General features: G+C 43.3%; 1 protein-coding gene across 1 annotated transcript; it reads right to left on the bottom strand.

The window, feature by feature from the left end:
* Window positions 1-4,914: 4,914 nt before the first annotated feature.
* On the bottom strand, window positions 4,915-5,325 carry LOC145401203 (uncharacterized). The gene has a single exon (XM_080273507.1). The coding sequence runs from the start codon at window positions 5,323-5,325 to the stop codon at window positions 4,915-4,917; it is 411 nt and encodes a 136-aa protein (XP_080129633.1).
* Between the last annotated feature and the right edge of the window lie 6,141 nt (window positions 5,326-11,466).

The following is an 11,466-nucleotide window of genomic DNA, read 5'->3' as shown; positions in this document are numbered from 1 at the left end:
GAGCCTGGCTGGAAGTTTTGGACATGCACAAAATTTCGCAACAACAAAAAATCCGCGTAGTGCCCTAGTGGGCCGTCGTAGCTTGTGCATAGCTCCTTATTGCATCCTAGTAGACTTTCGTGGCACCCTAATCGCCTGTCGTGGGGTTCATAAGGTCCCACAACCACCACTAGGGCGCTACAACTGGCAATAAGGACCTACAACCTTGCAATGGTAATGTCAAGCATACGCCAATAATGAGCTGCAGTCCCCACGAAAGAACCAATAAGGCACAACGAGAGAGCAGCGACAACACTGCTAGGAGGCTATGTTCATCACGAAGGTGACTTGTCATCTCATTAGGGAGCTATGTGCTGCCCACGAAAACACTTATAAGCCGGGTGTGAGCAGAAGCAAATACAGTCTTGCTTCTCCAGTGACCCAAGCCAGGTCAAGATAGTACTTATCAAAATCCAAGATCACATCCCCAAAAGGTTAGTGATGTCCCAGGTAGAAGAGACAGAGGAATCCATATCACCTGCCACCGGCACCCAAGCCACACCATCCGCCATCGACCCCCAAGAGCAACCATACAATGCCATGACACTGAAGTCCCCCACTGAGGTTGCCTCTGGGTCTGAAGATATCACAGCTCAGGGCAACCAGCAGCCGTCAAAGAAGAGGGTGGCTCACAAGAATTACGTTAACTTGACACTGAGACAAAGCGTGATATTGGCGAGTGGTACAGGGACAACCCCATCTTTTATAATAAATATTTGTGGGAGTATAAGGACTCCGCAAAGACGCAGCACTTTTATGAGGAGTAGGTCAAGTCCCTCAACCCCCCTGTCACAGGTAAGTCTAAATATATTGATATTCTTAGTGGCTCTTCCATATCACACAGAAAATGACAAATATATTCAAATACCTATCACAGGGAGGATGTCCCATTACCCATTCAATGTCAATGATACACTGAATATGAACTTTATAAACCCTCCTCAGGTAGACCTACAGTTTTGCATACAACTTGGGTACACCTGGATCTGTTGGACCCAACTTTTAAAAAAAGCTGTAGGGTCACACAGGTTTTATATAATGAATTCTCAAATAACCTGCAATGTATTAGGTCTTATCAGTTACAAAACTATATGAATAAGTTTTAATTCATTGAACTCAACATATATATATTTTTTTAATTATGACAAAAATGACAAACAATTTTTTTTGCAGTCATCATACACGAAAACAAAGAACACTATGAGCCCAGCACTTGTGTCACAACTTGAGGGATGGAGGACCTCCAGTATGGGCAAAGTGGATCCCACACGACATAAGATCAACTTGCAAACTCATAGCGAGAAATTCTTCCCCCTCTTCAGGTACACCTGGGTCTCACAGACCCGAGTGAAGTATTGCAAAAACTTAGAGAAACACAAAAATAACCCCCCTACACCCTGCATGGGCACGAAAAGTTAGGAAGTTATTGAGAAGGACAGGGCTCCCAGGCATCTATAAGTTACTGAACTATACCATAGAAAAAATTACCCAAGTCTGTCAGACCCAGTTCTACCTGAGGAGGGTTAATACTTCTAACCTTTATATCGCATACAGGTCAGCAGTTAATGACCTGGCTGAATCGCATACAGGTCAGCAGTTAATGACCTGGCTGAATGGAATGCGGAGTAGGTACGGGCAACTGTCAGAGGTCAAGTCTGGCCAGGATCAGGCACAGAGAAGGATGACCGAGAGGGACCAGTGGATTTTATCCACCTTTGGGCTCCTGGAAACCCACATTGTCAGATGTCCAACCATGCAGACAGCCATGGTAAATAATGTGAGCAAGTTCATAAATGACATATATGCAAAGAGTGAAAAACAAGTCTAAACTATGATGTAAAGTAATAATATATTTACATGTAAAACTAGATACATACTAGTAAGAATGAAAACAATACTGTTAAGAAGTGAGATTTGCCAGTTAGGTGCTCGAGAAGCATCTCGAGGTTTCCCAGTGTTTACGGTAGGCTCGTTCCGATACTGGTATGAGTCAGAGTTGCCAATTTGCCTGTTGTTTGTGAGCGTAGTTATTTCGTAAGTTAAGCATTCATTTTTCTGCTTTTTTTCTTTATAATGTTTTATTTAACTGATTGCTTGTTAAATTATGTGATTTGCGTTTGTATGGTAAATGATTTAGAGTGTTATGTAATGTAGGAAAACTCTAGCATGTTTTGATGTCTCCTATAGTTGGTAACTGTTGTTGCTAGGGGCAAGTACAAGACCAGGAGCTTCCAGAATTGTGGAGAAGTACGAGTAGATGATTCTCGAACAATGCAAGTTTATATAAGGATGGATAAGAGATCAGAACGAGTTCAGTCGGGTTCCAGTTCAGTTTGAGTGAAGTTTAGTCGGTTTTCAGTTTGAGTGTAGTGCAGTGTGCTGTTAGTGAAGTTTGGGAAGTGTTGCTGGCAAGCATTAAGTACAACTGCAGTTAGTGAAAATTATTTTCGGTACATGTGAAAACAGTGAAGAGTTGTCACGCATTAAGTGTATTAACAGTGAAGTGTTGTCAAGCAATAAGTATAATAGCAGTTGGTAAAGTTTGTATAGCTCCAGTGCTTGTGAGAAGAGTGAAGTTGGAATGCATTAAGTGGAATGATTTGGAAAATAAAGATAGTGAACTTTAAGAAGCCAGTGTTTATTTTTGCCTCAGCTGATCTTGTATACTGTACACCTAAAGGCTGACCATAAGAACAACTCACTGGGCAACGTCCTTCCTGTACTGAACTACTGCTCTTGGAGCCTGTGGCAGTGTGGGACGGGGACATAACAATACCAATAATACTAATAATAATAAGGAAAGGAATATGATTAATAACAACAGTAGTAATAATATTAAAAAAACTTGTAATATATATGTAATTATAACAAAAATGCATCCATTATTTAAAGTGAGTAGGGTCATCACAATGGATTGCTGAACTTGGAAGTCCTGAGGTGCCCCTCGACGATCACTTTAACCTGAAACAATGAGAAAGAAAGGAAAATATATTAATGTATGATTTCCATTGTTTCATTACAGTTCCGGAAAGTAGATCCCTGCGCCGCCCAACCTGAAATGGAAGAAGCGAACAGCAGCGAGAGTGAAAGTGTCGAGCTGACCTCCTTTGAATAAGCAGCCTTGCGGTGTTCATCAGGAAAACCCTGCAGGTCAACATTCTTACACAGGTATTATTCATGTTCATTTAATGTAATACATCATGATAACATACATTATTATCACGGTATTAAGTAATTTATTTGGTATCCCCAACTCCATTTTAAATGTTCTACCTCAAAACTTAAACCATTATCCAAGAACTTGCAGGCAACAAAATAAGGTCATACATTGTGTGTGTTCATATATCTATATCTATATATTTATACATCTATATCTATATCTATCTATCTATCTGTCTATCTATATCTGTCTGTCTATATGTTTACTGTGTGTATAATATCTACTATGTGTTTTTGTTCTCTCCTACAGCTGCTTAGCTGTGCCCAACAGAACGATGCTCTGCTGCAGAGGTTGGAGGACGTGGTGTGGCCACGGACGACCCACGATGATGCAATGGCGAACTGGGCAGGTATTTGTGGGGCTGAGCTGAAACATGTGCACCCGACGCTCTGGGACAAATTCACGATGGCATCAATGAACATGTTCCAACAGTTCAAAGCTGAGTCCCGCAGGAAATGGGAGAAGTAGGAGCAACAGAGGGCTCTATCTATCCATGCCCCACCACTGGTTGTCACAGCAATGCCCCACCCACCAGCTTATGCCGTCACACAGCAGCAACAGCCCCATCTTCCACCCCTGCAGCAGCCACCTGTGATGTCCCTCGAAATATACAACACGCCATCCACCAGCAGGCTTGCTCCCTACCACGTCCCTACCTACTTCCCGTGGCCCTCCTGCCCTCTGACTGCAGAGGTCACTTGGGCAACAAGTGACCCAACATACGGGCAACCCTTTCCTCCCATGTCTGTACCGCTGGCAAACTTTCCAAATCCTGATGCAGGTATGTTTAATGTGTCCTTAAAAGTATATCGGGGCAGGATTCCCCAGGGTCTTTCGCTACATCATCTACTCTCGACCCCCCTCACCCGTCAAGGACCTCAACCCCAGATAATCCCACGTTTGGTGGTCGGGACTAATGTGTGAGCCTTGTACAGTAAGTTCTTTGCTTTGTTTCGTTAATATGTAGGCATGTATATACTGTTGTATGTTATGAAAATATATGTATGACAAAGACACGGATTTTAATGCTTACCTCCTATATCATGTTCTCTTGCCAAGGTATACTTCCTTTGGGGGAAGCGTAGCAATCTCTCAGGTAATGCCTCTGGGTCTCGGCTTCATGTGTAGCATGATTCCTGGTGAGTGGCTCAATGCGTGCCATGATGCCAACATTCCCTCCAAGTGCGTGGTATAACAATGTGAAACAGGATCCTCCTCATCCATCAGTGCCACATCGTAGCAGGGATACCTGATCCGCATCAAGTTGTGAAGACAACAACATGCTAGGACTACCAACTCTGCTGTCTTTGGCTGGATGGCCAAAGTTGTCAGCAAAGTAATTAATGATGACGGTAAATGTAAAACTTAAACTAAAGATAAATGAGTAATACACATAATCACATAGAAGAATGGTGAACATGGTGACATATATTAACTGATTTATTACGATCATTCACACGATAATTTATAGAGTGATTATGTACCTGTTTGCCATGATCCCAAATGCATTATCAACAACACAACGAGTCCTTGAGAGCCAATCATTGAATATCTGCTCTTCCTTGGCTATGTTGCAGTGGGGATAGGGCTTCATCATCCATGACCGTAGAGGGAAGGCGTCATTACCAACAAGGTAGTATGGCACCATCTTTTCATCACTGGGAAGGGGCTCGGGGTCTGGCAGTACAACACAACCATTCTCTAGTGCCTCCTTCAGTGACATTCACTAAACATTCACTATACACCCCTTCTTCGGAAGAACATCCGGGGGCGCCCATGTCCACATAAAGGAACTTGTAGTCCACATCAACGAGGGCCATCAGTACAGAGGGGTGGAAACCCTTGTAACTGTAATATTTGGACCCACTCTTGGGTGGACACCTGATGGCCACAAGTTTCCCATCAAGGGCACCAACAGTGTGGTGGAAGTTCCACGTGTAGCTGTCCCCTGTTGCAAGGAACCAAAGTGTGATGGCAAGCTTCAACGCCAATTCTAAAGCCTTCCTGAAGAAGGTGTCCTGCTTCTGGATTCTTGACCTGACCTTCTGCAGCAGCTCATTGAACATCTCCACATCCCTTCGTAGGAAGTTGCGGAAACACCTTGCATCCTCCCCTGATAATTCCTCAAGAAGGTTTTCATACTGGCCGTAGCTGGGCCAGTTTGATGAGCCAGGGCCGGGTCCACAGGGCTCTCTTTCTTTGTCGCTTCTGCCTCCTCTTCTTCCTCCGTAGCAATAGGTATACTGTGAGATCAGTGTGTGCAATCTCGCACTGCAATTGGCACTGCAGCAGCAGTAGGTACCTTTGCGTGGTGCCTAAAATATGGTCCATCACGGTGGTGTCCTCCTGATAAGTGCACTGAGCTCGGAATGACAGGGGATAGGTGCAGCATCCCAACATATATATGCCACTGGCATACTTTGTGGTACCTGCGTGGCACATTATTTGGCCATTAGTAGGGCATTGTAGGCTCTCATGGCATATGCGTGGTATCGTATTGGTATTTGTGATCGTGGTTTTGCACACATCGTGACTGTTTGTGATGCTGTCATAGCACCCTAGTAGCACTTCATAGCTTATGCACAGCAATTAATAGTGCTGTAGTGGGGGCCCAAAAATCATGACGAAAAACGTGGTGAATGCCACGATTTTCAGTTCGTGGCCAGTCATAGCGTTTGTCGTGTAGGTGTGACAGGGCCCTAACTCCCCTGAAACCACACTACCCGGGGGTATATAACAGTGGAAACGATTACACATTCTGCCAGCCCAACATGATGACTTTATTGCTCATGTTGCTGAATGCTACAAGTTTCTCCAAGTAACAATATTTGTCCATGCAACAAGGATAATAAAAAAAATCCTTCTTATAAACGTAACGACCTCAGACCTCTAAAACACACTGCCAGAAGAACTGGGCTGACATACAGAAGGAATCAAACAGTCAAAATGTTGGAGCTTTTCAGAAGGCCCTTTTATGCCACTACTGGAGGGAGCAATTGAGTGAGCTCCAGCTAGCAGACTAGGAGAACTTTGTGAGCTGTCTTTACACGTACACACCTTTCATACGTGTGTGGAGGAATATTATGAAAATTACGGTACAAAGAACATGCCCAGTAGTGCACCCTGATTCCCAGCTTACAGCCAGTGAGTTAGTTGAAACTGGGCCACTACATCAAGCTTCAGTAATCTCCCATCCTTCAAGCAAGATAGATTAACTAAGAATTATCACACAATGGAAAACAAGATTAATTCTATATTTCATCATAACACAGAATGCAATTTGCTCTTCAATGAATTTGAAGAAGACTCTGCTCTGACCAAGGGTAAAGGTGTTGCCCCTGGAGAGGATAGTATCACATATAACATACTTAGAATTCTGAGTCATATATTAGGCAACCTCCAGCTAACCAACTCTGTGTATTTCGGCCAGTTTCTCTCACTTCTCAACCAACTGATTTGCAGAATTAATGGCCTTCTATTTCCCCAGTTACATGGCTGCATGCCCAACAAAAATGCTAAACATTGTATTGCAACATTACTTACATTTCACACCAGCCATTCAAAAACAACTTTTGTAGACCTTAAGTCAACCTTTGACACAGCCCATCGTCATATTATCTGCGGTCACTTACCCAAAATGTATGTTGGTGGGTGTGTTCTAGGATGGGTAAAGAGTGTTTTTGATCCAACCGGAAAGCATCTGTATTTTCTCATTGTCACCACAGCGAGATAAGAGATTTTGAAGTAGGTACTACACAAGGAGGTATTGTGAGCCCTGCCATTTCTCATGTCTTAATCAGAGCACTGTTAAAATCAATGCCAGCAGAACTCTGTCCTCTTATTATCAGCTCTGTCGATGATATACTCATTCATAGACCGGCCAGGTATAATAGTACACAAGCTGTATTGAATAACATAGTAGACACATTAAAACATGGTCTGATAATCTCATCTGATAAAACTAAGATATTGAACGGGAGGCCACTCAGACAAGGAAGTATGATCCGTAAGATGTTTGAGTATGTCAAAGAATGTAGATATATTGAATTTGAGATTCCTGTCAATGGCCTTGTGGTTGTCAAAGTGAAACGTCGTTGCAGGGAAAGTCTCAGAGTACTTCGCCTAGACACAGGCTTTCACATGGTACTGTATATGCTGCAATTATTAGAATTGCAAAGGTACTGCATTTAGCTTACATTATCTCTTTAATTTATTACACTGCACTCCTTCTCGCTCCTTTACAAAAGAGAATGCTTACAGGGCTTGAAAAGGTGCAGAATGAGGCAATGAGAATCATGTTAGGCTGCCTTCCAACACAAAAATTCTGAACATGAAACAAGAGCTCAACAGTCCTAGTATAAGTGACATGTCAGTACAGTTAATGCCATCATATGTGTTAAGATGCTCAGACAGATCTAGATGAATTCCTGCACTGTAGTTCTGCAGGCCTTCTAAGAAGCAGCCATTAATAACAAAGGGTTGTGAAAACTGCAACTGAACTATGTCAGTACAGTTAATGCCATCATATGTGTTAAGATGCTCAGACAGATCTAGATGAATTCCTGCACTGTAGTTCTGCAGGCCTTCTAAGAAGCAGCCATTAATAACAAAGGGTTGTGAAAACTGCAACTGAACCCCTTCTGACTCGATTATAAAAGGGAATACTCACAGAGCTTGAAAAGTTGCAGAATGAGGCAATAAGAATCACATTAGGCTGTCCTCAAAACACAAAATTTCTGAGCATGCAAGTGGAGCTCAACATTCCTAGTATAAATGTCATGTCAGTGAAATTAATGCCACCATTTGTATTAAGATGCTCAGAAAAAGGCATATGAATCCTTGCACTGAAGCTTTACAGGTCTCCTTACTAAGAGGTGCTCAATAATAACAATTGATTGTGAAAATTGCAGCTGGACTACAAATGCACAATACTCATGATTTGTGGGAAGAGCAACAACATCAGTACTTCCCTGAACCGTGGCAGGTATCCTCATTCATTGTCACTGTACCCATCTTTCATCCTAAAAAGTCAATACAGATTCGCCCTGAATAAAAATCTGATGCCTTACACCGAACAGATAACTTAGTCACCAGTCACGCATTACCCCACATAATGGATACACCTGGTTGTGTCAGTCACTTCACTGGAGCAGCTAGAAGTGCTGTAATTGATTCTCAGGCTGATGGCTTCTTGTATGAGGACGCTGCCGGCATCAATAACTGGAAGTCCTCGGTGCCCACTGAATTGTGTGCCATTCTTCTTGAACTGAAGCAAGTATTCTTAACCAGAACTGGTACCCTTATTGTAAAGGAGTCTTTGCCATCACTGTCTACCCTTAATTTTTTATATCATGATGGTAATATACCTGTCTGAAGCCAGGTATAAGTATACTTAAATCCTTAATTAAGGCATCGGTGTACACCTTCTATAGATTCCATCTTATGTTGGCCTCCTCATACATAATCGAGCAGATAAGATGGCTAAAGCTGCTACCCAAAAAGAGACAGTAGACCATAACTGTGGCCAATCAACACTTTGAAAACAGGTATTTAAAGGACGCAAAAGCAAAGACCAATATCCTTGGCAAGACGAAACAGTTAGATGGACGCTAGTCTGTCAGTTCACCATCCCTCTGATGCACGAGAAGCCACATGTTTATGGACTATCAAACTGAGTCATCGGACTTACTTGACGTCACTGATGTAAGGATCAGATTAGGCTATAAATATCATTAGCAAGTAACGTAACTTTTTAGTGTAGTCACCAAATGTAAGTTATGCAAGAGAAATCTCTCTCTCTCTCTCTCTCTCTCTCTCTCTCTCTCTCTCTCACACACACACACACACACACACACACACACACACACACACACACACACACTGTAGCACTATGTAACACAGTGTGAAATGATATAAGAATACAAGAATCTCTATTACAAATTGTGTAGATATGTGTAAATATTTTCTAAATAATGATGTTCTTGGAGGGATTATGAATAAATGTTCAGGCTTTGCTTATTGTAAGTGAAGTGCTATCATGGAATGGTCTCTGAAAAAACATGATTGATGAGCACCTCATGTTAACAATTAAATCTGGACCTGGAGCGGTGGCGTCTTCGTCGTGGGTCTACCCCTCGGAGGCCGTCGAAGAGAAGAGGAGGACAGCATGGGGGCCAAACCACCGCAAACCTCCCCGGCCCCTCACGGGGCTCGAGTACCTGGGAGTGGCTTCGGTCGCCCGGGCAAGTACCACATCTCCCACCACAACACACACAACAACGCCGTTTTTTCTACACCGAGAAATGACTCCCCGGCTGTCATTTCTTGACGACTTCTTCTATCCAGGACCCACCAACAAATACATATGTCCAACATGCTCAAAACCTATCACGTCGAGCCGACAGACAAAGGGTTCAGTTCAGTGCAATTCCTGCAAGAACTGGATCCATTACACCTGCAAAACACTTGCATCCAGAAAACATTACACAAACACCTGAACCTGCTCCTTATGCTCCTTCCCACCCATCAACTCCCCTTCCAATCCTACTCCTACTTCCTTCACACCTCCACAGCCAAACCCGCCGACTCTTCCCACACCATCCAGTCCCCCAACCCCTCCCATTCCAACTCATCCTAATCCACCTCAACCCTTACCTCCATCACAACCTCCTCCCACCCCTTCCCTCCACCCACAGCACCTCCCTCCCGTGCTGCAGCAGCCGACACACATCGCACACCTAACATAAACATCCTTCAGTTGAACATAGATGGCATAAACACCAAAATACATGAACTCACACAGTTCATCAAACAACAGAACATACACATTGACATCTTACAAGAAACAAAACTACACAGAGCACAGAAAACACCGACATTTCATAACTTCACCACCATTCGACAAGACCGGGCTGACGGCGGTGACGGTGGACTCATCACCCTGGTCACAAATCCATCAACTTTGCAGATACCAGTGCACACACAAAGTCACTTCTCCCCCCACATGACACCACAAGAGAAATACAATCAATTAAAATACGCACTGGTAACAAATCACACATAACAATCGCTAACACATACATTCCCCCCCAGTCGTCCCCCAGAGTACCACACAATTACTCTCCACAGATGCACCACATCACTAACATACCCAACATCATCCTCGGTGGTGATTTCAACGCCAAGTTGTCGGCCTGGCATGTCAACAACCCTGACACAGACAGAGGGCTGGTACTACAATCCCAGACAGATCATCTTTTCATACTAAACAGTCTAGACCAACATACCCATATCCCACACCAAGCCCTCTTCATCCCATCATCTCCAGACATCACCTTCTGCTCCCCAAACCTCGTCCCCACTACATCATGGAGAGTGGTCAAAACCCTAGGTTCTGATCACCTCCCAGTCATCATCACTGCCAAAACCAGAATCACCCCAGCTGGCCACAAACACACATACACTAATTATAAGATAGCCAACTAGGAGGCCTTAGTAATTGAAACAGAACAACATTTCGAAACACTAAACAGTACACCCATCACAAACATCAACACCGCTGTGCACACTTTCAATACAATCATACAAAAAGCAGACAAAAGACACATCCCTAGAGGCAACAGAAAGAGACATAACCCCAACTTCACACCAGAAATTCAAGGCCTCATCAGACAACGGGACACACTGCGACACTCCCCAACTCCCCATACACAAAACACCATAAAACAAATACAAGAACTCAACACTCGAATAAACAGTAAAATATCAGAACAGCAAACACTAAACTGGAAAATTTACTTCCAAACACTTGACCACAAAACAAACATCAGCAAACTCTACAAAACACTAAACAACATCACACTTTCCAACAGCAACACCAAACAATCACACGCTGCCATCACAACGACAGACAACAAGCAAACACTCTCATCAATCACTTTTCACAAGTCAGCCATCTAAACTCCCATCCCGAAGACCGACGTATCATCCGACGTAAGAGACAGTTCCCCACAGACCCAGACTACTCACCTTTCACTTACAACCAGACGAAGCACATCATTAACAACCTCAAGCACTCATCTGCCTGTGGACCAGACAGCATGAGCAACATTCACCTTAAACACCTAAGACCACAAGGCATACAAGCACTCACCAACATATCAAACTACAGCTACTCACACAACATAATACCCAACATCTGGAAGCAT

The sequence above is a fragment of the Coenobita brevimanus genome, chromosome 55 (assembly GCF_032717465.1).
Source record: "Coenobita brevimanus isolate Jiangsu-jjx chromosome 55, ASM3271746v2, whole genome shotgun sequence".
Taxonomy (NCBI): domain Eukaryota; kingdom Metazoa; phylum Arthropoda; class Malacostraca; order Decapoda; family Coenobitidae; genus Coenobita; species Coenobita brevimanus.
This window is presented reverse-complemented; position numbering and strand designations above follow the sequence as displayed.

Bases quoted from the DNA above. Each gene is read 5' to 3' on its own strand.
- LOC145401203 (XM_080273507.1), bottom strand. From the start codon at position 5,325: ATGTTCAATGAGCTGCTGCAGAAGGTCAGGTCAAGAATCCAGAAGCAG.